General features: G+C 45.0%; 2 protein-coding genes across 11 annotated transcripts in view; one reads left to right on the forward strand and one right to left on the reverse strand.

The window, feature by feature from the left end:
- The window catches only part of LOC309624383 (uncharacterized protein), a 65,581-nt gene extending 56,643 nt beyond the window's left edge, over positions 1-8,938 (reverse strand). For both annotated transcript variants that reach the window (XM_082382553.1, XM_082382552.1), the window contains exon 1: positions 8,812-8,938. In XM_082382553.1, the coding sequence (XP_082238679.1) occupies positions 8,812-8,824 (13 nt within the window). In that variant the 5' untranslated portion in view covers positions 8,825-8,938. The remainder of the gene's footprint in view (positions 1-8,811) is intronic.
- Positions 8,939-9,058: 120 nt separating this feature from the next.
- Positions 9,059-27,769, forward strand: part of SNX18 (sorting nexin 18) — a 96,673-nt gene continuing 77,962 nt past the window's right edge. For 6 of the 9 annotated variants that reach the window (XR_014241841.1, XR_014241842.1, XR_014241843.1 and 3 more), the window contains exon 1: positions 9,059-10,823. Coding sequence is in view for 3 of the 9 variants with exons in the window: in XM_082382317.1 (XP_082238443.1) it covers positions 9,200-10,823 (1,624 nt within the window). In the remaining 6 variants the exon portion in view is untranslated. Of the gene's footprint in view, positions 10,824-23,351; positions 23,587-24,953; positions 25,078-25,594; positions 27,463-27,769 lie in introns of those variants that run through there. The other 3 variants (XR_014241846.1, XR_014241844.1, XR_014241845.1) reach the window with 3 other exon arrangements.

The following is a 27,769-nucleotide window of genomic DNA, read 5'->3' on the forward strand; positions in this document are numbered from 1 at the left end:
GTATGTCTCATCTCAGCAAATGACCCCTCTATCCACTTGGTTACCCAGGCTCCTCTCAATTCTAAGTTCCACTGGACCATGTCCATCTTGGTTACCACTAACACAGTGAGTGGCCCACACATAGCAGACATGTACTGGTATAACAAATGAAGGAGGCAGATTGGCTCCTTAGGTTTCTGAGTTCTGTTAATCCTCCTGGAATAAAAGTCATTCTCTACACTCTTCCCAACCCACTTTGGTCTGAATTAATCAAAGCAAGCACCATTTGCTTCAGAAAGACTTCCCTAACTACCACCCCACATCCCTCCAAGATCTGCTAAGTTCCATAATTTCCTGCATACATCCTAACCATAGCTCATAGCATATGGCTTTCATTCCAAGTTCATCCACCAGCTCCCTGAAGGATGAAGCAGGTGTCTTCTTTATATCCTAGTACCTACTTGCTTGATGGAAGGAAGCAAAGAAGGAAAGACAAACTGACAGGAATTCTGTGAGAGACATCCAAAACGTATTTTAAAAAGAGTGTGGGGCTTGGAAGAAGTCCCATACAGGATAAACCCAAGGAGAAACATGCCGAGACACATAGTAATCAAATTGGCAAAAATTAAAGATAAAGAAAAATTATTGAAAGCAGCAAGGGAAAAATGACAAATAATATACAAGGGAACTCCCAGGAGGTTAACAGCTGATTTCTCAGCAGAAACTCTACAAGCCAGAAGGGAGTGGCATGATACCCTTAAAGTGATGAAAGGGAAGAACCTACAACCAAGATTACTCTACCCGGCAAGGATCTCATTTAGATTCGATGGAGAAATCAAAAGCTTTACACACAAGCAAAAGCTAAGAGAATTCAGCACCACCAAACCAGCTCGACAACAAATGCTAAAGGAACTTCTCTAAGTGGGAAACACAAGAGAAGAAAAGGACCTACAAAAACAAACCCAAAACAATTAAGAAAATGATAATAGGAACATACATATCGATAATTACCTTAAACATGAATGGATTAAATGCTCCAACCAAAAGACACAGGCTTGCTGAATGGATACAAAAACAAGACCCATATATATACTGTCTTCAAGAGACCCACTTCAGAGCTAGGGACACATACAGACTGAAAGTGAGGGGATTGAAGAAGATATTCCATGCAAATGGAAGCCAAAAGAAAGCTGGAGTAACAATACTCATATCAGATAAAATAGACTTTAAAATAAAGAATGTTACAAGAGACAAGGATGGACACTACATAATGATCAAGGGATCAATCCAAGAAGAAGATACAACAATTATAAATATATATGCACCGGACATAGGAGCACCTCAATACATAAGGCAAATGTTAACAGCTATAAAAGAGGAAATTGACAGTAACACAAAAATAGTGGGGGACTATAACACCTCACTTACACCAATGGACAGATCATCCAAACAGAAAATTAATAAGGAAACACAAGCTTTAAATGACACAATAGACCAGATAGATTTAATTGATATTTATAGGATATTCCATCCAAAAACAGCAGATTACACTTTCTTCTCAAGTGCGCATGGAACATTCTCCAGGATAGATCACATCTTGGGTCACAAATCAAGCCTCAGTAAATTTAAGAAAACTGAAATCATATCAAGCATCTTTTCTGACCACATCGCTATGAGATTAGAAATCAACTACAGGGAAAAAACGTCAAAAGCACAAACACATGGAGGCTAAACAATACGTTACTAAATAACCAAGAGATCACTGAAGAAATCAAAGAGGAAATCACAAAATATCTAGAGACAAATGACAATGAAAACACGACAATCCAAAACCTATGGGATGCGGCAAAAGCAGTTCTAAGAGGGAGGTTTATAGCTATACAAGCCTACCTCAAGAAACAAGAAAAATCTCAAATAAACAATCTAACCTTACACCTAAAGGAACTAGAGAAAGAAGAACAAACAAAACCCAAAGTTAGCAGAAGGAGAGAAATCATAAAGATCAGAGCAGAAATAAATGAAATAGAAACAAAGAAAACAATAGCAAAGATCAATAAAACTAATAGCTGGTTCTCTGAGAAGATAAACAAGATAGATAAACCATTAGCCAGACTCATCAAGAAAAAGAAGGAGAGCACTCAAATCAATAAAATCAGAAATGAAAAAGGAGAAGTTACAACAGACACCACAGAAATACAAAGCATCCTAAGAGACTACTACAAGCAACTCTATGCCAATAAAATGGACAACCTGGAAGAAGTGGACAAATTCTTAGAAAGGTATAATCTTCCAAGACTGAACCAGGAAGAAACAGAAAGTATGAACAGACCAATCACAAGTAACGAAATTGAAACTGTGATTAAAAATCTTCCAACAAACAAAAGTCCAGGACCAGATGGCTTCACAGGTGAATTCTAGCAAACATTTAGAGAAGAGCTAACACCCATACTTCCCAAACTCTTCCAAAAAATTGCAGAGGAAGGAACACTCCCAAACTCATTCTATGAGGCCATCATCACCCTGATACCAAAACCAGACAAAGACACTACAAAAAAAGAAAACTATAGGCCAATATCACTGATGAACATAGATGCAAAAATCCTCTACAAAATACTAGCAAACGCAATCCAGCAGCACATTAAAAGGATCATACACCATGATCAAGTGGGGTTTCTCCCAGGAATGCAAGGATTCTTCAGTATACGCAAATCAATCAATGTGATACACCATATCAACAAATTGAAGAATAAAAACCATATGATCATCTCAATAGATGCCGAAAAAGCTTTTGACAAAATTCAACACCCATTTATCATAAAAACTCTCCAGAAAGTGGGCATAGAGGGAACCTACCTCAACATAATAAAGACCATATATGACAAACCCACAGCAAACATCATTCTCAATGGTGAAAAACTGAAAGCATTTCCTCTAAGATCAGGAATGAGACAAGGATGTCCACTCTCACCACTATTATTCAACATAGTTTTGGAAGTCCTAGCCACGGCAATCAGAGAAGAAAAGGAAAAAAAAGGAATACAAATTGGAAAAGAGGAAGTAAAGCTGTCACTGTTTGCAGATGACATGATACTATACATAGAGAATCCTAAAGATGCCACCAGAAAAGTACTAGAGCTAATCAATGAATTTGGTATACAAAATTAATGCACGGAAATCTCTTGCATTCCTATACACTAATGATGAAAAATCTGGAAGAGAAATTAAGGGAACACTCCCATTTACCATTGCAACAAAAAGAATAAAATACCTAGGAATAAACCTACCTAGGGACACAAAAGACCTGTATGCAGAAAACTATAAGACACTGTTGAAAGAAATTAAGATGATACCAACAGATGGAGAGATATACCATGTTCTTGGATTGGAAGAATCAATATTGTGAAAATGACTATACTACCCATAGGAATCTACAGATTCAATGCAATCCCTATCAAATTACCAATGGCATTTTTTATGGAACTAGAACAAAAAATCTTAATATTTGTATGCAGACACAAAAGACCTCGAATAGCCAAAGCAGTGTTGAGGGGAAAAAAACGGAGCTGGAGGAATTAGACTCCCTGACTTCAGACTATATTACAAAACTACAGTAATCAAGACAATATGGTACTGGCACAAAAACAGAAACATAGATCAATGGAACAAGATAGAAAGCCCAGAGATAAACCCACGCACCTATGGTCAACTAATCTATGACAAAGGAGGCAAAGATATACAATGGAGAAAAGACAATCTCTTCAATAAGTGGGGCTGGGAAAACTGGACAACTACATGTAAAAGAATGAAATTAGAACACTCCCTAACACCATACACAAAAATAAACTCAAAATGGATTCGAGACCTAAATATAAGACCAGATAGTATAAAACTCTTAGAGGAAAACATAGGAAGAACACTCTTTGACATAAATCACAGCAAGATCTCTTTTGATCCACCTCTTAGAGTAATGAAAATAAAAACAAAAATAAACAAATGGGACCTAATGAAACTTCAAAGCTTTTGCACAGCAAAGGAAACCATAAACAAGACGAAAAGACAACCCTCAGAATGGGAGAAAGTATTTGTAAATGAATCAACAGACAAAGGATTAATAAAATATATAAACAGCTCATGCAGCTCAATATTAAAGAAACAAACAACCCAATCCAAAAATGGGCAGAAGACCTAAATAGACATTTCTTCAAAGAAGATATACAGATTGCCAACACACACATGAAAGGATGCTCAACATCACTAATCATTAGAGAAATGCAAATCAAAACTACAATGAGGTATCACCTCACACCAGTTAGAATGGGCATCATCAGAAAATCTACAAACAACAAATGCTGGAGAGGGTGTGGAGAAAAGGGAACCCTCTTGCACTGTTGGTGGGAATGTAAATTGATACAGCCACTATGGAGAACAGTATGGAGGTTCCTTCAAAAACTAAAAATAGAATTACCATATGATTACCATACCAGCAATTCCACTACTGGGCATATACCCAGAGAAAACCATAATTCAAAAAGACACATGCACCCCAATGTTCATTGCAGCACTATTTACAATAGTCAGGTCATGGAAGCAACCTAAATGCCCATCAACAGATGAATGGATAAAGAAGAATGTGGTACATATATACGATGGAATATTACTCAGCCATAAAAAGGGACGAAATTGAGTCATTTGTTGAGATGTGGGTGGATCTAGAGACTGTCATACAGAGTGAAGTAAGTCAGAAAGAGAAAAACAAATATCGTATATTAACGCATGTATGTGGAACCTAGAGAAATGGTACAGATGAACCGGTTTGCAGGGCAGAAGTTGAGACACAGATGTAGAGAACAGACATATGGACACCAAGGGGGGAAAACCACAGTGGGATGGGGATGGTGGTGTGCTGAATTGGGCGATTGGGATTGACGTGTATACAGTGATGTGTACAAAATTGATGACTAATAAGAACCTGCAGTATAAAAAACAAACCAAGAAACAAAAAACAACTAATGCTAAACTTTCTTTGGGTTATTTGTATGGAAATATGTTAATATAAATGTTTCAGACATTACATGAAATTTCTAAAAATCTTATATGTTCTGGTATAATGTTATAATTCTAGGGCTTCCCTGGTGGCGCAGTGGTTGAGAATCTGCCTGCTAATGCAGGGGATACGGGTTCGAGCCCTGGTCTGGGAAGATCCCACATGCCACGGAGCAACTAGGCCCGTGAGCCACAACTACTGAGCCTGCGCGTCTGGAGCCTGTGCTCCGCAACAAGAGAGGCCGCGATAGTGAGAGGCCCGCGCACCGCGATGAAGAGTGGCCCCCGCTTGCCGCAACTAGAGAAAGCCCTCACACAGAAACGAAGACCCAACACAGCCAAAAATAAATAAATAAATAAATATAAGTCATAATTCTAGTTATTACTTTAAAATGTATATCTCGGAAATAACTAAATTTCCTTGTCAATTGCATTATTATGAACTTTCATCAAATCTTTAACCGTGGTCATTTTTAAGTCTTTTGTCATTTACAGACAGTGCTGGGTGTACTCTGATGCTTTTGCAAAAATGTTCCTATAAAAGGGTTTCATCTTCAAGGAATCCATGGAAAAGACTCTGACAAGTACAGGTTTCTGGTAACTGACTGTACTGCTGAACTGAACGCATATTACTGAATGAAAGAAGCCAATATGAAAAGGCTACCTAGTATGCTTCCAACTACATGACATTCTGGAAAAGGCAAAACTTTGGAGATAGGAAAGATACCAGTGTTTGCCAGGGGTTAGGAGGGAGGGAGGGAGGGATTAATAGACAGAGGAGTTTTAGGGCCGTGAAACTATTCTGCATGATAATATAATGGTAGCTACATGTCATTATACATTTGTCCAAACCCAAAGAATGTACAACACTGAGTGAATCCTAACATGAGCTATGGACTTCGGGTGATAATGATGTGTCCATGCGGAGGCTGTGTGTGTGGCGGGGAGGGAGCATATGGAAAATCTCTGTACTTTCTCCTCAGTTTGCTATGAACCTAATACTGCTCTAAAAAAAAAAAGTCTACTTAAAAAAAAAAAAAAAATGAAAGGCACGCTTGGCTTGTTCCAGAAATAGCAAAGAAACCACTGTGGTTTCTCTCAAGTGGAAGAGAGGGACGGAAAGAGAGGCAGGGGCCTGGCCACGTCTCGGGCCAAGGGAAGAAGTGTGAAAATGCAGTTGTTTGGAGCCATTTAGTGTCCCCTAATGACTTGTCTTTATAAAAGCGTCATGAAATAGAAATAGTTGATGGCTACAATGATGATTCTGTAAATGGAATTATGAATAATATGCTCCATTTTCTAGAGAAATCTTTTAAAAATGTATTACTGGGGCTTCCCTGGTGGCGCAGTGGTTGAGAATCTGCCTGCCAATGCAGGGGACACGGGTTCGAGCCCCGGTCTGGGAAGATCCCACATGCCGCGGAGCAACTAGGCCCGTGAGCCACAACTACTGAGCCTGCGCGTCTGGAGCCTGTGCTCCTCAACAAGAGGGGCCGCGATAGTGAGAGGCCCGCGCACCGCGATGAAGAGTGGCCCCCGCTTGCCGCAACTAGAGAAAGCCCTCGCACAGAAACGAAGACTCAGCACAGCCAAAACTAAATAAATAAATTTATTAAAAATAAATAAATTAATTAATTAAAAAATTTTTAAAAAATGTATTACTGTATCTACTTCCCTGAGTGAACAGTTTTTTTGTTTTTTATAAATCACATAAGGATTTTTTTTTTTAATTTAATTTATTTATTTATTTATGGCTGTGTTGGGTCTTCGTTTCTGTGCGAGGGCTTTCTCTAGTTGCGGCAAGCGGGGGCCACTCTTCATCGCGGTGCGCGGGCCTCTCACTATCGCGGCCTCTCTTGTTGCGGAGCACAGGCTCCAGACGCGCAGGCTCAGCAATTGTGGCTCACGGGCCTAGTTGCTCCGCGGCATGTGGGATCTTCCCAGACCACGGCTCGAACCCGTGTCTCATGCATTGGCAGGCAGATTCTCAACCACTGCGCCACCAGGGAAGCCCTGAGGGAACAGTTTTAAGTTTCTAATACTGGAATATATTTTCTAGATATCCAAGACCCTTAAACGGTAGGGTCTTTCCTGCCATTAGGGTGCCACAGGGCCAGGTACCATGTCCCTGTTCTTCATGAACCCCAAGCATTTGCTCGTGCACTGGTGCTGCAAACAACCTCCGAATCCCAACGGTTCCTCAACCACTGCTCTACAGAGCAGCCCAACCTGTCTGTAAATGCCATACTCTCAAACTCCTGGAATTTTCACACCCAAAATGGATTTTCAGTCTCCCTCTCTATTTGAAAGCCTGAAGCGTTGCAAGTTTCCTGCTACTTTAACTCTTTAACCTAAGGAGTAACTACCAGATGAATAGTAAGGATGAAACTAAATGTATTTATCTTAAATACTCTAGATTAGCTTCTCAGAAGTTACTAAGTACAATACATTGTATTCTAGATGTTTCATAAATGTTGACTTCATGTTTCTGACCACATAAATTGTTGATGCCGAAATTCAATGACCTCTGTTACTTACTGTGAGAATTGTCCTAACCCAGAATTTTCAGCTACAAATGGTGTAATTCAGAATTTGCTTACTGCATTGAATTAAGGTTTTGCATTAAGGCTAAACACTATGGGAGTGATTCTGGTATACTGGGTGGGTGGTTTTGTGCAGAATGCTTAGAATACCACAGCTCTTACAATAATTGTATACTCTTCTGGCTTGTTTCCCAGATTTGCTTGAAAAGGGTCAGAGGACAGGATGAAATTAATGACATATGAATGCTAACACCCAATCAGAGGTGTCTTCAAAAGAATAATTAGGCTAGACAATAAGAGGGGATTCTGAGAAGAAAAAGCTTTAGGCAACTTATACACTGAAGGAAAAGATGTAAAACAAGGCAGACTGGAGTTGATTAATGTTTCAGGAAGTGATTTTTTTAATCTACTTATCTTAAAAATAATATAAATATAGTGAGACAGAGATGAATGGAGAGGGATGGTCACTGATCTCAGACTAGGAGCAGGGGTGTGAACACTGGTACCCTTCCTGGGGCATATACCCCAAGATTGTAATTTAGGACGTCCATTATCTTTATGAAGGAGGACAGAGGTTTTGCTTTCCAAAATAACAGTAACAGCAGGAACAGCAGCCGCAAACACTTAAACTGTGCTTACCACGAATAATTCCAGTCATATATTAAGCTCTGTTTCATTTTCCTCATCTATAAATAGGGATTACATGATTATCAAATCCCCACAACAAACCTAGGAGTCCAATAAGTAACTTGCTCAAGGTCTTACAGATAGGTATTATCAGGAGGCCGACTGAACCCAGCAGCCTCGCGCGGAAGCTTAAGGTCTCATTCATGTGTCTTAGGGAGGGGAAGGGACGCATGCAAACTTCTTTTAGTGTAAACTCTCCAGTGCCTCCTTCCCCACACCACCCTTAGCCTCTTAATTGGTCAAACACAGCGCCTTTCCTTACTTTGCTCGTCATTCTCCCTTTTTGACCAAAAGCCTCCAGTGGGGAGAAGATGAAAGGGAGCTTCTCCACAGGCATCCTGTCTCTCTTCTTAGCGCAATCGCTAATATTCATTGAAAATCCTTTAACAGACGCATGGGTTAAGTCATTGTACGAGTATTCAATGAGCGCTCAGAGTGGGAACGCTTATCAGCAACGCAAACATTTACTTACTTTCTAGGATACGTTTTTTAATTTAAAAGCCTAGAAAAGTCTCAGACAATTCACTCCTGAATAGAAACCTTCACCCGCAGCTCTCACCCCTGAGCCTCATTGCGCGTCACTGGCCACAAGGCGGCGGTGGCAGCCATGGAGTCGGACCTGGGGGGCGGGCGCGGCGGCTCGGCCATCGCTTGCTCTCGCCTGGCGCGCGGCTCTCGGCCGTGGATTAGCGTAGCTGGGGACGTGGGAGGCCGCGGGTCCCGCCCCCAACCGGCCGCGGCGGCCGCCCAGCGCGGCAGTCGGCGCTACAAGCCGAGCGGCGCGGAGGGTGCGGAGGGCGCGACCGGCGGGCAGGGGCACCGGAGTGTGCGCCGCCTTCGGGGCTCCTCTCCGCGCGCCAGGGCGCGGGCACCACTGCGGCCCCCTCGGGCGGGCACCAGGCTCGGGGCGCCAGGAGTCGGGGGCAGCCCTCCGTGGCGCCGGGACCATGGCGCTGCGCGCCCGGGCGCTGTACGACTTCAGGTCGGAGAACCCGGGCGAGATCTCGCTGCGGGAGCACGAGGTGCTGAGCCTGTGCAGCGAGCAGGACATCGAGGGCTGGCTCGAGGGGATCAACAGCCGCGGGGACCGCGGCCTCTTCCCGGCCTCGTACGTGCAGGTGATCCGAGCCCCCGAGCCCGGCCCGGCGGGCGACGGCGGCCCGGGCGCCCCGGCCCGCTACGCCAACGTGCCACCCGGCGGTTTCGAGCCCCTGCCCGCCGCGCCGCCCGCCTCCTTCAAGCCGCCGCCCGACGCCTTCCAGCCGCTGCTGCAACCGCAGCAGGCGCCGCCGCCGAGCACCTTCCAGCCGCCGGGCGCTGGCTTCTCGTATGGCGGGGGTGCCCTGCAGCCGTCGCCGCAGCAGCTCTACGGCGGCGGCTACCAGGCCAGTCAGGGCAGCGACGATGACTGGGACGACGAGTGGGACGACAGCTCCACGGTGGCTGACGAGCCGGGCGTGCTGGGTAGCGGCGCGTACCCGGACCTCGACGGCTCGTCGTCGGGGGGCGTCGGCGCTGCGGGCCGCTACCGCCTGTCCACGCGCTCCGACTTGTCGCTGGGCTCCCGCGGCGGCTCGGCGCCCCCGCAGCACCACCCATCGGGGGCCAAGAGCTCGGCCACCGTGAGCCGCAACCTCAACCGCTTCTCCACCTTCGTCAAGTCGGGCGGGGAGGCCTTCGTGCTGGGCGAGGCGTCGGGTTTCGTGAAGGACGGGGACAAGCTGTGCGTGGTGCTGGGGCCCTACGGCCCCGAGTGGCAGGAGAACCCCTACCCCTTCCAGTGCACCATCGACGACCCCACCAAGCAGACCAAGTTCAAGGGCATGAAGAGCTACATCTCCTACAAGCTGGTGCCCACGCACACGCAGGTGCCAGTGCACCGGCGCTACAAGCACTTCGACTGGCTGTATGCGCGCCTGGCCGAGAAGTTCCCCGTCATCTCGGTGCCCCACCTGCCCGAGAAGCAGGCCACCGGCCGCTTCGAGGAGGACTTCATCTCCAAGCGCAGGAAGGGCCTGATCTGGTGGATGAACCACATGGCCAGCCACCCGGTGCTGGCGCAGTGCGACGTCTTCCAGCACTTCCTGACCTGCCCCAGCAGCACCGACGAGAAGGCCTGGAAACAGGGCAAGAGGAAGGCCGAGAAGGATGAGATGGTGGGCGCCAACTTCTTCCTGACCCTGAGCACACCCCCCGCCGCCGCCCTCGACCTGCAGGAGGTGGAGAGCAAGATCGACGGCTTCAAGTGCTTCACCAAGAAGATGGACGACAGCGCGCTGCAGCTCAACCACACGGCCAATGAATTCGCGCGCAAGCAGGTGACGGGCTTCAAGAAGGAGTATCAGAAGGTGGGCCAGTCCTTCCGCGGCCTCAGCCAGGCCTTTGAGCTGGACCAGCAGGCCTTCTCGGCCGGCCTGAACCAGGCCATCGCCTTCACCGGAGATGCCTACGACGCCATCGGCGAGCTCTTCGCCGAGCAGCCCAGGCAGGACCTGGACCCCGTCATGGACCTGTTAGCGCTGTATCAGGGGCACCTGGCCAACTTCCCCGACATCATCCACGTTCAGAAAGGTAAAGCCTGGCCTTTAGAGCAGGTGGTGTGGAATGTGTTGTTCAGGCTGAAAGGGTGCCTTTGACAGAACTACCATCGTCTGTTTCAGATTAATATCCCACAGGTCGGGAATACAGCAGGGATGTGGACAGCCAAGCGGTGCCCTGAGCGTAGGGCGGATTGTGGGCCGGTAGCTTCCTCCTTAAAATATTTGCAGACAGGGCGCCGGTACTCTTCAGAGGAGTTTCTGAGAGTACTTTTGATGACAGTGCTGTCATTTTAGAGTTTGAATAGTTGGGTAATGAGCTTCTGGGATCTGTAATCTTGTGTCTAGGGTAGAATTAGAAGGGGACCCAAACCATGTTAGGCATCCGTTTGGACACTGGCAAGTGTCACTTAGTCGTGGGTTTCCGGAAGTGTGGCAATAAGGGGGGGAGAATGGATATCTGCAAACAAAGGTAAGTCCTGCTTTCGCCCTGCACACCACTCAGGCACTGCGCTGGTAGACATCAGGGTCAGTTCTCTGAGGTACTAGCTGGGGAAGCTTAGGAATTTCCTGCACAGGCTTCTTGCTTGCAACCTTTGTAAATTGAGGTAAAAGACTCACTCTAATTTCAGGAAGTTTTAAGGAAATTAATCTCTTTAGGTTCGGTCATTTTGAGTTTGGAGTCTATTAACAGACTGAAATTAAGAGTATTATTTAGGCGAATGATGCAGGGAAGCTATGTAGAATGTATAGCATCTCTGAGGACTGTGTCGGAGAGCAGTGCTTCTGGTATCCCAGTGAGTTAGCTGCCTAGCTGCCTGTCAGAGCTCGTTTCGTTAGTAGTTCTTAGAGTCCCTAACTACTGTTAAAGCACTGAAGTTTGCAGATTGTTTCTTTACAATCTGCAATAAATAAATTAGTAATTCCTGTCAACGTTAGTCACCAACTTCTGATAGCATGCCTCGAGAGAGGGAGAATGGGGAGGGGGTGGAGTTAGGGAGGCAGCCTTGCCTGTGAATGTCTTCTGTTCAGTGTGGAGAGGGAAGAGGGAGTCACCTAACTACCTTCCTGAGGTGGTGGAAACCTTGGGCCACCAGGTCTGGCCTTCAGTAATGAGATGCTCACTGCCCTGCCATGTGGGCCAGTCCCCTTATGAACAGCCCTGATCTTTGACCTATTCTTCCTGGTATTGAACTAAAATTTGCCTCTCTTGATTCTCTTTCTGTTCCCTGGAACCACACAAAATAAGTCTATTCCTCACCAACATGTCAGCCCTTCAGACCTTTGGGGACAGCAGCTTCCTTCCCCTCTGCTGCAGTCCTTCCCCTTCCAAGTATGTGACAGTCTTCTAACTTACCAAAGGGGGGGTCCTTCAGTCACGTTGATCTTGGTGTTGCCCCTGATAAAATGTACCCCAAACATCTGCAGTACTAGTTTTAGGAGAGAACAGTAACTTTCTTGGCAATTTACATGTTTTAAGTGCAGTGTAAGGTTGAATTAGCTATTTGAGCAGCCATATCGCTTTTGACCTGCATTGAACCTGCATCTACATTCCTTATGCTTTTTTGCATAAATTGCTGTGAATCCTTGACGTTTTGGATGGTGCTGTTGCCACTGGCTCTTTGAGCCTTTAATGCAGGACCTTATATTTAAATCCCATTGTGTTACATCAATGCTGGCCGCCTTTTTAACTGTTTCTGTAAGTTTATGCAAATTCTTGGTAAATAGTTGAAGGGGTGGAGCCAGGACAGACTCCTGCAGCCACACGCGGTTGACTGGCTACTACAGGGTTTCATCCATCCATTCGCTGGTTTGACTGTCATCAGACCACACACTCAGTCTTGTCAGGTGCTCTGCCGTTGAAATTATTTATTAGAAAAGGTGTGATGTTTGCTCGAAGGTCGATTTTGAGTTTATATGTAGCCTGTTAAACCGTGTACATAGTTTATTTTTTTAACCCTAGAACTAAAATTGTTTCCTGCAGGGATTTGAGAAACTTCCTTCATTAAAACCAGTACCATTTTTACGTTGTTTAAACAATTCAAGGGCACTAAACATAATCTTCAGGAACTTCGGAAAGAACACCAGTTGATATTCAACGTAGTTTGTTTCTGCTGTAGCCTTGGTGTGTAACGAACGTACAGGGAACCTGTGTCCCTAGATGACGTGTCTTTAGAATGTACTGCCATTTAAAGCTATAGTGTGCAGTACATAAGGCTAAAAGCATTTGTTTACAGCCAGCGTTTATCAAGGATGCTGGTGCTGGCCATTTTTAGGAACGCAGATGAGCTTTAGCCAGGCTAAAGCTTTTTGAACATGTTCTGGATGTTCACGTGGTTGTAAAGAGCAGCTCAAACACCTCCCCCCACCACCCCCCCGCCCCCCGCCACCACCTCTACACAATTGCTGTTGGAATGAATCTTTCTTAGTCTGAGCACTTGGGGATTTTGTTTGCAAGTTGTTTTTTCCTCCAAGGCCTCAAAGTGTAATCATATCAGAGGCCTTACTGTGACTTTTGAGAGGAGAGCCAAAAAAAAAAAAAAGTGAAAATCTTTAAGCAGCGTATACAATCTTTTGTTGTAAGTATTTGGTCCAAAGTTTATATTTCAACTTGGGAGAAATTTAAAAATTGAAAATAGTTATTTCAAGTCTTAAGTCTTCATTGTTTACAGTAAGAGAAAAGCAGTTTCACCACTTTTACAGTTTACATGTTCTAATCATATATTAAGAGACCCACATTCAGTTGTCAGAAAATGATTAGAAAGTGCTTTTTAATTACTAAAGCAGTTAAAAAGGGGAATTAATTAGTTTTTCCCCCCCTTAATTCTGGGGGAAAGGACAGGAACATTAGGCTCCTCTGAGCCTTTTTCTTACCCAGGAGACTGCTGCCATCAGCCAGCTTTCCTAGCGTTCTGAACCTGTGCTGTTCCATGCTGGGTCTGCAAGCCACGTGGGACTATTTAAGTTAGTTAAAATAAGATAAAGTTCAGTTCCTTAGTCCCACTAGCTATATTTCAAGTGTTTTATAGCTAGCGGCTACCACATTGGACAACAGAGGTGAGGAATATTTCCTTCCCGCTGCAGGTTCTAATTGGAGAGTGCCGAGCTGGACCGTTGGCCATAGTTTAACTGTAAGTCCTGTCATAAGGTTCCCCGGCAAATTGATGATCTTTTCACATACTTTCCCGATAGTTTGCTTTTTTCTTGGTCATCGCCTGGCATCTCCTCTCCATATAGGCTTAGGCGATAAAAAGTGGGAGGGGAAACAGGTCCTGCTAGATCCCTCTCTACAGAACTGCCCAGGCACTCAACCAGTGAGTAATATTTCTGCAGTGGGAGGACGTCCACCTGCTTTGCAGCCTGCCTTCATGTCCCATTAAGAAAATGCAACTGGTCTCAGGATGGACATCTGAGGCTGGTGAGGAACCAGCTCCAGAAAGAGGGTGGAAGACTCAAATACTCTCAAACGTGGTGGACTGGGGTTTTCTGACTCTACTTAGTACCGAAACCATCGCTTAAACTTAATAATGGTTTTAGTATAAGTACTTTCTGCAAAAGTGAAGAGAGCCTTGTGTTTCCTTCAGTGAAAAGGGAATGGTTAGAATTCTGATTTTTTCATCAGCTGATGAAGTCTTAGATAAACAGACCTATTTCGGTTAATGGAGTTGAGTATGGGAAGAAGGCAGTTTGCTGTAGTTTGAAGTACAGTAGGTGGAATTCAGAACCTGTTTGAATTTTCTTCATATTCTGCTTTGTCTTCACAGGAGTCCCTTAAATCTTTGTTCATGGGCAGTTCATTGATCGCTGACTAACCAGTCTGCACAGGTCCATCAGTGAGCTTTGTAACCCTGTGGTCTTGATTGTCTTTTCTTGAAATGGCAGCCTTTTATCCTTTCCCTCTTTATCGCCCCTGCCTGCAGTATGCCTTTATAATGCCGACCTTGCTGAGTTTGGCGTGGTACATAGAATATATTTCACTGTCAGTTTCCTAGCATATTCAGTTCTGTTTCCTAAGATACGATTAACCTCTAATATTTAATGAAGCTTAATCTGAATGGCAGCGAGTTGTGGTGGTTTAAAAGCTTTAGGCTTATCTCTTGGGGAATATCGCGAAAGGGAAAGGCTGTAACGTTAGATGATGAGAAATGTTGGTTTCATCTTTGTTTATAAATCTGGACTAGATAGCCAGAGGGAGTCACTTAAAGGGAAATTGTATTCCAGAGAAAAGGTATAAAATCATGTAAAAGTGATTGGTTGGTAAAATGTAGTCTTAGTGTGTGAAGCGAGGATGCAGAACTAGATAAATAAACAAGGCAGTCCTGTTTTCTGTATTTGTAAATTAAACATGCAGGCAGGGTCTACTTCACTGCCCTCTGTAAACGTTCCAGATGGAGCCTTCTTTTGAACAGAAAACAGCCCGGGGACCTCAGGAATGGTACACCAGTAGTGGGCCTATCAGTCTTGTGGGGTAGAATTTCACCATTGTGCTTCCTTTCAGCACAGGGAGGGTCGGTCTTATGTCCCTCAGACATTAATTAAAGATAGCCGGAGTCCCGGCAGGGCACACGAGGTGAGGCTGGGCCACCGTGAGCCCTTCCCTCTCTGCTCCCCTTTCTCCTGTAGCTAAAAATAGCCCTGAGAGGGTGGTGCCAGTAATACAGAGAAAAGGTCTAATACGCGGGCTGTTTACAAGCTCATCCTTATTTTGAAACCTCGGCTAGAAACCGAGGTCATTCATCTTTTTTCTTTAGCCCCGTCTTAACTGCACCCATTTCTCCTCTCCCCTCCATCCCCAGCTATTTTTTAAAGAAACTTCAGTTCCAGGCCTTAATCTTTGGCCCAACTGTATTTTCTTAGTGAGACGAGGTTACCGTTGGGGCTTTTGTTATAGATGACTGAATTCCTTGGTTGAAACGTCAGCATGACTGGCCACCAACAGTCTTGGTCACGATCTAGGTGGGGATACTGCTCACATCACCCTGTCATTGGTTTCTCTGACTTCTTTTTGGAGCCACGAAGCCCTCGTGAGAATCACACCGGGAAACCCAGTCTGTTAGGCTGGGCACCACAGAGCCCAAAGGAGGCGGGGACCCACACTCCCACTCAGGTCTTCTGAGGACTCTCGGACTCAGCTGGACTTTCCTCTTTATTCAGAAGTATCCTCCTCACAAGCTCCTGTCTGGTCATCTTTGGATTTCCAAAGACTGTGCGGAACCCAAACAACCGATACAAACATGACACTTTTCTTAAACTACATTCCCTCTTTTCAGGCTGAATAAAAATCTGCTGTATTGTCTCTCAAAGTGTTTTAAAACCAAAGTGTAATATCAAGTTAGATTTGATTTGCCATCAATTTATGATGATCACACACACACACACACACAAATAGCACAATAATGCTTAGCTCTGTTTAGAGAGACTGGGCCCGGAAGACCTGTACTGTCTGTCATCCCACGTTTACAGAGCACAGACTCGATTCGTGTCTGCAGGAGGGACAGACAGGACTCTGATCCTCATGAATTTTGTTTGTTTGTTTGTTTTAAATTTTATTTCTTGGCCGTGCCAAGCGGCATGCGGGAGCTTAGTTCCCCGACCAGGGATCGAACCCGTGTCCCTTGCAGTGGAAGCGCGGAGTCTTAACCACTGGACCACCAGGAAGTCCCCTCATGGAGTTTTTTGACTAGTGGCAGAGAAGCTGTGTGCCAGGTTGCTGAGAGCCCCCGGGCCTACACAGAGGAGACGGGGCTGGCCCGGGTCTGACAGGGAGCTGAGTTGGCTCTAGAGTCCCACAGGCAGAGTCTCACCACTGTGGGCCAGCCTGGCATCTGGGCGACCAGTGTGTGATGTGAGGGAAGCTTTGGGCAGACTGTTTTAACCTCTGTAAGCCTTGTTTTCGCATTGCCAGAGTGGGAACACTTCCTCATAAGATCATCATGAGGATCAAATGTTATGGTTCTTAGTAGCTGCTCACTTAAATCCTTGATTTTTTTTTTTGCAAAGTAAAATGGGACCTTTAAAATGGGAGGTACTCTCCCTTAAAAGGCAATTCCAGGGATCTTATCATCCCTCTTGGTGGCCTTTTACCACCAGAATTGCAGGCAAAAGTATGAAACGCCAAGGGGGCATCGGTATAGCAGTTGAGTGTTGTATTTTAACTCAGCTGTCCTGTATTGCACACCAGAAGAAATGGTAACGGAGGAATAAACGTCAGTGTTAGTGGGGTCACCAGTTTGCTGTCGCCAGTCCCTCTCCTCCTCCAAATTACTTGTGTGGCCTTGCACAAAGCACTGACATTTCTGAGCTTCAGTTCCCTCATCTGTAAATGTGAGGTTCATGATTTCCTAGGTATCGTTTTGTTGTTTGACTTTAATAGCACCGTTCCTGCATTGAAAATAAAATACTCCTAAGTATATGATGAACATTTCGACGTTGTTTCAGGCTAGTTTCAGTAGCATTCTATTTGCTTACGTGACTGTGTAATCTAGGAGTGTGAAAATCCTTTATCAGTTGACGTGAAAGAAGAGTCATGCACGTTTAGTTTGGATCAGCAAACATGCATGCAGGTCTTGCCCGCCAGGTGCTGCGGTTGTGAAAGTGATGACTATGTGGCCTCCTGCCTGCGGGCGAGAGTGCCTAGGTGTTCCGAAGCTGAGGCGAGCTGGGTGCTGGAGCAGCTTCCCTCCGACCCCAATGAGGTTGTAATTAATAGGGCCACCAAAGAGAGAAGGTGTGACGGGCTTTTCCCCTCCTACAAACTGTACTTCGCTTTGAGTTCTAGTACTGTCTCCTCTCCAGAAGTAGAACCAGCCTTGCATTGTTGCTCTTGGATTTGTAGCTTGGTTAAAATTCAGTGTGGACGAGTTTTAGTCCACGTCATTTTCTGCTCCTTTTCTTAGAACTTTACATCTCTTACTGTGATGTGACTTTTCTCTTCTGATAAAGAAATTTTATGTGTTATTTGGCAGGTAGGGAGACAGTGGTTACGGAGGGGAGCTTAACATCATTCGATTTATTCATGGGATCCTCTGAAAGATAAACCTGATTTTATTCAACAAATATTTAAGTGCCCATCATAGGTCAGGCACTATAAAGATGCTAGGGTTGCATCAGTAGTCAAAACAAAGATCACTGCCCTTGTGGCGTTTACATTCTAGCAGGGTGGAGCCACAAGGGAAAACACACAGTAAGTAATTATAATGTACGTCAAAGGATGATATGTGTTAGGGGAAAAAATTAAAGTGGAACGGTTCAAGTGGGGATGGGGAGGCAGGAGGCAGAATGAAAAGGGTGATCGTTGAGGCCTCCCTGAGAAGGTGAGATTTCAGCCAAGGCCTGGAGGAGGTGAGGGAGTTAGCCAAGCAGGTATGGGGCAGAGCTTCTCAGGCAGAAGATACAGCTAGAGCAAAGGCGTTGGCATGGGTGTGTGCTGGCCAGGCAGGAGGAGGCCAGGTACTTGGAGCTAAGAGGGTCTGAGTAGGAGATGAGGTCCCAGAAGGTTTGGCTTATAAGGCTTTAGAGGTCATTGTCAGGATTTGGAGTAAAAGCTCAAGTGAGAAGGGAGCCATTGCAGGTGTTGAGCGAAGGAATGATGTACCAGTAGACCTTGGAAGAGACCTAGTCCAGTTGGTGTGTTGAGAATAGAAGGGGGAGGGGGGAGGGGGTCAAAGGTAGGAGCAGGGAGCCAATAATCTAATAATCCAGGTGAGAGATGATGAGACAGTGAGGAGGGGTCCCACTCTAGGTATGTTTTGGAGATAGAATCTGCAGGTTTTCCTAAGGGATCAGATGTGGCACCTGAGAGGAAGAGGAGTCATCAAGGGTGACTGGTTTTTGGCTTCACCAACACTGAGAATGGAGTTTCCGTCAGCTGAGATGAGGAAGGCCGTGAGTGGCACAGAGGTGGGGATGGGCCGTCAGGACCTGAGTGTAATGCTTTGAGACTGACAGGCTCCTGCGTTCTGTTCCACATCTACCCCACCCAGCACATGCACAGTCAAGCCTCAGGTCGAGTTCTCTTCCTTGGAGTATCCCAGCCCTTTTCCAAGTCACCATCGCTGATGGAACACTGACTGGTGTGCCAGAGACGATACATTGCTTGGTTAGTGTTTGGGGGGTCAGAGTTTTTATGTTCCTCTGGTATGAAGTTCCACCGTTTTGTGCGTGCATAGTAAGTACTTAATGAATGCTTGTTGAATTAATGAAGTAGGCACTCCTGTAAGTATTTTTTGGTTGATTTTGAAATAGATTTCTTCTGTGATTCATAGAATGTTTTTGTTTTTCAATTTATGTGATGATGGATAACAGGGTTTAAAAGTGTACAGGAAATAAAGATAGGATCTGGATATGGTTTATGGGTGAGGTCATTAACATGTGAGCGATTTAAAAGTCTTAGACTTAAGTATCTACGAAATGACTTTCCAAAATTCATTGGGGCAGCGGGGAGGAAGTTTGAAAATGCTTTATGTGCCAGAAAAATTAATATTATGTACCTCAGGTTTCACTTTATATTGATTCCTGATGTTTAAACTTGTATATCCTATACTTCTTTCCTCTTCGGTAAGCCTTCATGATAATACTTTTACTGGGGTCCCTTTTGCTTCATTCGAAGCGTATGATCCAGAGTGGGTGCATTCACCCTGTTGAGTGACTTGGATATACAAAGTACTGAGGTGCTGAGCAGGAGGTACTTGCCCTCAGGGAAGATGCAGTTCCATGAGGGAGGGAGGATGTGTGTGCAGAAAGTTGAAATAGGAGGTAGATCTCACTTAGTGCCTGTATAATAAGAGTGCGTGGGAGTCCAGAGGATGGAGAGTTGCTGTCGTTTGTGTTAGAGGTTTGGGTGGTAGCACTGGTTTTCCCTTTGAAAGATAATTGTATTTTGACTTTTGGGGGAACATTGATGGAAGGTGCATGGTTGATCTTGGGAATGCTTTAGGATAGCTTTGATAAGCATATGAAAGCTGATACGCTGCAAGCCCAGGGCTCAGGTCTGTGCGGGAGGCTGACAGGGTGAGTTAGCTGTCACTGTACAGCGTGACTCATGCAGTCGTGGGCACGTGCCATGGTGTAAAGTAGGACAGAGGAGACACGATTAACTATGCGGAGTGAACGGGAGAGTTCAAGGGTGGCTTCTCCCAGTCTCAGTCTAAGAAGAGTTTTGAAAAGCAGTTGGAAGTTTGCCTGGTAGGCAGAGCAGGGAAGGGCATTCTGGGCAGAGGGAACCGTATGTACAAAAATCAGGGATTAAATTCTGGGTGCCTCACACAGTGAGCCTTGGAGTGGTTGCAGCTGTACATGGGCCCCACCCTGGATCTGTTGAATCTGAATGTCAGGAATGTGTGGCCTAGACATTGATGTTCTTAAGAAAGGTCCTCACGTGATTTTGATGTGCTGCTGGAGGTGATGGGGGGAGCATCATAGAAAATCAGACAAGGGTATTGATGTGGTCGGGCCTGCACTTCAGATGCGCAGGTCCTGGAGACAGGTGTGAAGGGTGGCTCAGGGTGGGGCAAGATGGGGAGTTCTTGCAATGATTCAGGCAAGACATGGTGCAATCCCAAACTGAGGCAGTGTCTGTGGCAGTGGGGAGGAGGAGACAGAAGGGGCTGTTTGCCAACAGGAGTGGGGCAAGGAACAGGAAGGAGCGTAAAATGACCTGCACACTAGGGCCTGTGGAGCTATCAGTGGAGATGCTTGGAGCTGGAGCAGGGGTCTGCAGACTACAGCCTGCGGGTCCAACCCACCCAGGTGCCTGTTTGTTTATAGCACTTGAGCGAAGGGTGCTTTTTACATTTTTTAAAGGTTCCATTTTTAATGGTTATATAGGCCTCGATTTTGCCTCGTCTTGCAAAGCATCAAATATTTACTATCTGACCCTTAAAGAAAATGTTTGCAGACCCTTGACTTGGAGGTCCAGCAGGTTAGGGAGCTGGTGCCTGTGTAGCTGTTGCCCGCAGTTTTGACTGTTTGCTATGTGAGCAGCAGTGTCGCGGGCAGTCACATCCACTGTGTCTACTTCTGTTCAGGAGTGGGTACGGCAGCAGGGTGGCTGTGAGCCTGGACCCACAGCTACGTGGGGCTGAGTTCCCACCAGCAGCTTCTCTCAGCCTCAGTTTCTTTGTGTGGACCGTGGAATAACCACTTTCTATGGCAAATGTCTTTAAGCATTAACCATTAGCTGTTGTATTCGTTTACCAGGACTGCTGAAACAAGTTACCACAAACCGGGTGGCTTAAAAAAAGTAGAAATTTATTCTCTCACACACAGTTCTGGAGCCTAGAAGTCCAAAATGAAGGTGTCGGCAGGGCCACACTCCCTCCAAAGGCTCTAGGGGAGGCTCCTTCCAGCTTCTGGTGGTTGCCGGCACTCCTTGCTGTTCTTGGCTCCAGTCTGCCTCCGTCTTCACCTGGCGTTCTCCCTGTGTGTCCCTTTGTCTCCTTTTCTTTTAAGGATGCTAATCACGTCGGATTTAGGGCCCATGCTAACGCAGTACAACCTCACCTAAACTAATTACATGTGCAAAGACCCTGTTTCCAAATAAGGTCACAGTCACAGTTTCCAGGTGGATGTGAATTTTCTTGGGGGGGAGATACTATTGAACCCAGCACAGCTGTTAACTCCCCCGCTGGGTACCTGTGGGAGCTGAGGCTTGGGGACGTAAAATGATTTCCAGGATTACACAGCTAATAAGGAGACAGCATTTGAGTTCACTTTTTGCCTTGACCTGGGTCAGTACTCTTTACGCTACAGTAAGTAGTACGTCTGCTAGAAAATTGAGTTTTATCCTGTAGGCAGTCAACAGCCACTAAAGGTTTGAAACTGAAGAGTGACATCGGAATTGTGATAAAAGTAGGGAACATCCTTTGGGGGCTTTCTGTGTGCCAGGCATGATGCTTCACATTTTATATGCATTATATCCATTTACACCTCATGGGAGATTTTGAGGTATATTCTCTCTTTGTCCCCACTTCGCAGACTGGAAGTGAGCCACAGAAACCTAACTGTGAGCCCTTGGGGGCATCCCTCACCCAGTGCAGCCTGGTCCCCAAGAAGCTGCTCCTGTGGGCTGAGTACAGGCCGGCGGAGGCTGATTAGTAGACCAGGCTCGAGGCGGGCTTTGGAAGAGCAGGTGAACTGGAGACACCTGCCAGGGAGAGTGGTAGGGCTGGGTGAGGGGTGGCTCTCTTGAGGAGTCTAGAGTTACCTTTGAAGTTTTACGTTTGGGTGACAGAAAGTAGTGATGCCAGGAATAGAAATAGGCAGGTTAAGAAAAGGAGAAGGATTAGAGGGAAAGAGAAGGAATGGGGCTGAAGGGAGTCTTAGAAATCCTATTTTCTGGGTTTTTTTTTTTTATTCTACTTAGTTATATTGACATCTGTGATTTTCACAAAAGCCCACCTATTGCCCGCAGTGAGACATCTTTAAAAACTAGTAAATGGCAACATGGGTAATCTATAAGTTTTCATGCTTTTTGAGTTGTATTTCATGTCTATCTTAAAATGACATATTTCTAGCTGCTTTGTTTTGGCTTCAGCTGGTTATTTACGACTAGTTCAGGAAGTCCAGATGCGGCCAGAGTAAAGACTCAGAGCCAGTGGAAACCTGGTCCCTGCCAGTGTCAGGAAGCAGGAAAACCCCAGGGTCAAGAGTGTTCCTAAGTTTACAACAGCTGATTTAGAAATTGTCTCCAAAGCTTAGTGATTATAAAGCCATGTGAAGTTCCAGTCATAAGGGCCACAGCAGACGGCACTAAGGAAAGCGATTGATGCTGGGCTGGCTGCTCACCGCTGGTAGCACCATAGCTTAAATAGCAGTTGGTTAACACCAGGGTTTACAATTACAATTCTAAAGTTAAAAACTAGACATTATTTGAGAAGAATACTGGAAAGAAAGATTCTTTGAAAATATTACTCTAACTGTAGTACGAACTGCAGCCCTCTGAGAAGCAGTCGTGGCCATCAAGGATCCTGGCTTTGGGCGTGTAGCTCACATCTCCCTGGTTTCCATTCTAAAGGGCCGGTGCCACCTCACTCTCTTCCTGCCCCATATAGAGGGGCCTATCTGTTTAGCAGCTTCTATTAGATTTATTTTAGCTTGGACCTCCCTTTATCTTCCTAGAAAAAAAGAAACTAAGGTTTACCTTTGGTTAAAGGTAGTTTCCAAAGTTCACTTTTCTCTTAGGTACAGGTATGTTTTGTTGTATGTCAAAGGTCATTTAAATTCAAAGTGCTGGCAGCTTGCGAACATACCTAATGCCACTTTATTTGTACAGACCAGTATTCATGCATGTATATCAGGAAACAAAAGAATTAGGAAATTAGGAACTATGAACAATGGACCTCAGTCATCAACTGTATTCTCTGAATTTAAACCATTATATGGATTCTGTTTTACAACATCAGTTGTTTTTTCAAGTTTTATTGTATGTTATGATTATCAAGGATATCCTTTCTACCTTATTTTATTATGATTTTGTGGGTATACAATCTTTAAGAAAAAAAATGATACATGCTTTTCCTATTCTCAGATTTTAAAGTCTTTATCTATATTTGCTTGGCCACAGGCAAATCAACATTTTCACCATTGTATCCAGACGCTGCTGAAATAAAGACACTGTTTTACAGAATTCTCTTGAATCTATCACCCTAGTATCTTTATCACAGATTTAATATTCAATATCAGCTGAAACATAAGAGCATTTATTATATGTAAAATTTCCTAGCGATGAAAAGCTTATTTTACCAAATGAGCCACAAGAGATGTAATCACATGATTTCCCTCTTCATTTTTGGAACAAGGTGAGCTGTGTGAATGTATGTACATAGTGAGTAAAAGTAATCAAATGTTTTAAGATGTGGTATGCTCAAGTGAATGCTTTCGTTCATAGTAAATGTCATTCTGCCCTTACACTTTTGGTGATTGCTGAATGAAGCTATAAGGACTGCTTAATTAGGATATAATAAGGCTTTTACCTAGAACAAACGACTTCTTCTTGTACCTTCAGGACCAAACCAAGCTCAGAGGCTTGAGTTCTTTAAATGATTAATTTTTTCATTATCAAGCAACCAGGTTTTTGTTGTTACTGCTTTTTGCAATTTATTATCCTTGTCCCGAGACCCTCTTCCCTCCTTTTAAAATGACTCAAAAGTTCTCTTTGCGAATTGAAAGTGAATTTTAAATTAATTTTATCTGCATTTTGATAGTTCTTGGCTCTAAGGACACTCAATCCCTTCAAAAAATTGCCGTCACTGACTTGAGTTCAGTAGTACTATTCGTGCCCTCCAGAGTTTATTAATGTGGTCCAAACCTGGAGCCCACTTAGTAGGATGTGATTCAGGAATAGAATTTTGAGGGCCTGGAGGCAGGTCAGGGGTTGCCTCTCCCTGAGATGAGGCTTCTGGAGGGCTTGGCGAGGCGTGCTGTGTACCGGGGCTGGTCCATGGGACTTTGCGACCTCAGGGAGGAGGCAGTCCCCGTCGGGCAGGTACAGGGAACTGCTTGGGCTGGGAAGTTGGGCAGCCCAGGTTCATGTGCAGCTGACACCTCATAAAGTTGCTTACCTTGTCTAAGTTTCCTGGCCACCTCTGAGAGAAGAAAATGAGACCCGTGAGGTGCAGACCACAGCTTTTGCATAGAGCAGGTGCTCACGTGGGACTGTTTTGCCTGGATGGACGGCCGTCCTGTCTCTGTTGCGTGCATGTCAGCCTTTGTCTTTTGAGCCATTTTACTAAAAAAAAAAAAAAAATCAAAAAGTAAATATTGGAGCAGAGAGGGGAATCAAGGAGGAATCAACAAGTGGGTGGGTGGAGACCAAAAGAAGGAAGGAAAGGGGAGGGGAAAGAGGTAATGGGGAGTTAGCAGGGACCCAGAGGGGTGGGTACCAGTGATGAGAGGATAAGAGCAAAGTAGGCCACGTTGACCAAATTAGCATTCTCTTTCAACATTTTACGCATACGAGGGAATGAAGAAAAACAGGTCTAGTCGAGTCTTGGGCAACTTCTGTGCAGCTGTCCCTGTGCCCTTCAGCCTGTCTCCTGTTCTGTCCCTCACACCAAGACCTGGGTTTTCTGGGACAGGGTCTTGGGAAGACAGAAAATCTAGCTAATGTTTCTGGCACATTCATGATTTCAAAATTAAATAAAATGCTTTTTTTTTTTTTTTTAAGGGAGAAAATGTAGCCTTTGGATCCCTGTTGCTTAGTGACTGGGCCTTTTATATAATTGGTCTGAGGAGGGACAAAGCATACTGAGAATAAGAGAGTTGGTTGAAGAAAGGAAGGCAAAGTTCAGGTGCAGAAACTGGTGGGTTGAGAGCCTTTGGAGCAGCCAGCAAGCCCTGGGGGGGCCTGAGGGAGGTGGAGGAGAGGGCCTTAACCAGGGAAACTGAAAGGAAGCTGGACAACTTCTTCAGCTGAATTTAGGGCCTCCCTGGTTAAAATGCCTGAGGCACTGCATTGGTTTTTCGCCCCCGTCTAGTTTTGCTGGGTCAGAAGTTGCCAGGAAAGTGCTTTCTCTCTGCAAATCAGAAGGAAACGATACAGCAGAGTTTAATGTAGTGTGACTGTATTTGCTAATGTGCTTTAGTTCAGCTGGTAGTGGGTTCTTAAAATGTGCTAATTGACTAGGTGACACCAGAGCTTCACTGCTCTCATTTTAGAAAAACCAAAATGGCAATAAAATGCTTCCTAAACAGTTTTACTGATGTACATAATTTAATGGCATGCTGTGTAAATAACGTGATGCTTTTGAAAATGGTGCTGGGACTTCCCTGGTGGCACAGTGGTTAAGAATCCGCCTGCCAATGCAGGGGACGCGGGTTCGAGCCCTGGTCCGGGAAGATCCCACATGCCACAGAGCAACTAAGCCCGTGCTCCACAACTACTGAGCCTGCGCTCTAGAACCCGCGAGCCACAACTACTGAAGCCTGCGCACCTAAAGCCCATGCTCCACAGCAAGAGGCCACTGCAATGAGAAGCCTGCGCGCCACGACGAAGAGTAGCCCCCGCTCGCTGCAACTGGAGAAAGCCTGTGCGCAGCAACGAAGACCCAACGCAGCCAATAAATAAATAAATTAATTAAAAAAAAAAAAAAAGAAAGAAAAAATGCTGCTGACTTCCTGGATTGTAATTAATCTATAAAATGAGCTTGTTTGAGTTTGAGCCCTTTAAGGTTATAATATTAATGAACTTTGTCATAGGATTGATTTCTTTATGTTTTTATGTTCACCACAAACATGTGTAATATTCCTCTGAAATTGAGTGCATGCGGATTATGAAGCAGGATGCTCGCTCCAGCCTGAGCATGCTTTAAAACTGTGCTCACATTGTAAGATACCAAGCGCATGGTAGGAGAGGTCTGGGAGTGAATTTAGGACATGAGTTCTGCTGGGTTTGGTGATGGTGAAGCAGGCAAAGTGCCTTTCCCTGAGACTGGGCAATTGCCATAAGTATAAAGATGAACCTGTTAGGAATTTTGCATGTATAGAGTCAGCTAAGAATGCCAAAGGAGTCTGGGAGATTTTGTTAATAGCAGGTCCTAAAGCAAAGCTGAAATACTGGTTTAGTTTTCCTTTTACCTCTGCAAACGTGGAAAGGGAAGGACCCTTTTCAACAGAGTGGAACAGAGGCCCTGCCTGGAATGTTAAGTGGGAAGTGGCAGGGCAGGCAGGCAGGGAGGAAGGGTGGGTTCTTTGCCAGGAGTTAGCTGTGGGGCTTTGGACAAGTCACTTAGCCTCTCGTTAGAGGGACTGAGAAAACTGTGCCAAAAACTCATCTAAAGCCCTTACAGTGCATTTAAAAAAAAATCTGGGACCCAACTCTGCCCTTCTCACCGACGAATCAGCTCTCCCGGCTTCCCCAGTGGGTGCCTTGCCAGGACAGAGTGATGGATGAGAAGGAAGTCCTCAGGGTTCCTGCCCCACCCTTTGGAATAAAGGCTTAGGGTGATCAGCTCCTGGGTGAACCTTCTATCCTGTGGAGAAATTTTAATAACTTGTCCAGCTGATTTAGTAATTAGATTGTGTGCTCAGCGGAAGGTTCCCTCTCAGCCTGTAAGCCTTTTTAGGAGGGGCTGTCTTTGTGTTCCTTTCTGCCGCCCTCTGAGGAAGAAACCCCTGAAATGTGTCCAGCTCAGCCCGGTGTCCTGAACGGGAGCTGGATTGCTTTTGCCTGTTTGGGAGCGCGGTCATGGGTGTGGTGGAAATATATTGCCCCACTTTCATTAATACTTTTTCCCGTACTTCAAATACACTTTAAGAGTTTATTTTCAGTTGTGTAACTTGGGGAGGCTGCGCCATTTTTCATGTGTTACCTTCTTGTTATTTTGTCTTGTTATTGTTTTTTTTTAAATGAAGGATATAATACTGCTCTGTGTTGTCAGCCCCTTCTTATTTAATGTCAGAATTTAATACTTGCCTCCACCATTTTCTTTTCATAGTAAAATCTTATTTTGCTCAAATATTATTCCATATAATGTCTGTCTTTTAGCCCAAGAGACAGTTTTACAGTTATGTACTTAGGCTCCCATTCTAAAATGTGTTTCCCTCTGATCCCTCCTATTTTTAATTTTCTTTCATTTTTTTTTAACATCTTTATTGGAGTATAATTGCTTTACAAGGGTGTGTTAGTTTCTGCTGTATAACAAAGTGAATCAGCTATACATATACATATATCCCCATATCTCCTCCCTCTTGCATCTCCCTCCCACCCTCCCTATCCCACCCCTCTAGGTGGTCACAGAGCACCAAGCTGATCTCCCTGTGCTGTGTGGCTGCTTCCCGCTAGCTACCTGTTTGACATTAATTTTCTTTCATTTTAAAACCACTGCCCTAACCATAAGTGTTATGGGGTCTTCTGTTTAATACAACAGCAACTACTTTTCACCTTAGGCTTTATTTTATCATTTCTCTCCCTTAATTCTCTGATTTTCCTTTTCTGTTATGAAAGCAAGATAGCAATGTGATGTTTATGAGAGGAGAGGCGTG

The sequence above is a fragment of the Balaenoptera borealis genome (genome assembly GCF_965194805.1).
Source record: "Balaenoptera borealis genome assembly, chromosome: 2".
NCBI classification, from domain to species: Eukaryota; Metazoa; Chordata; class Mammalia; order Artiodactyla; family Balaenopteridae; genus Balaenoptera; species Balaenoptera borealis.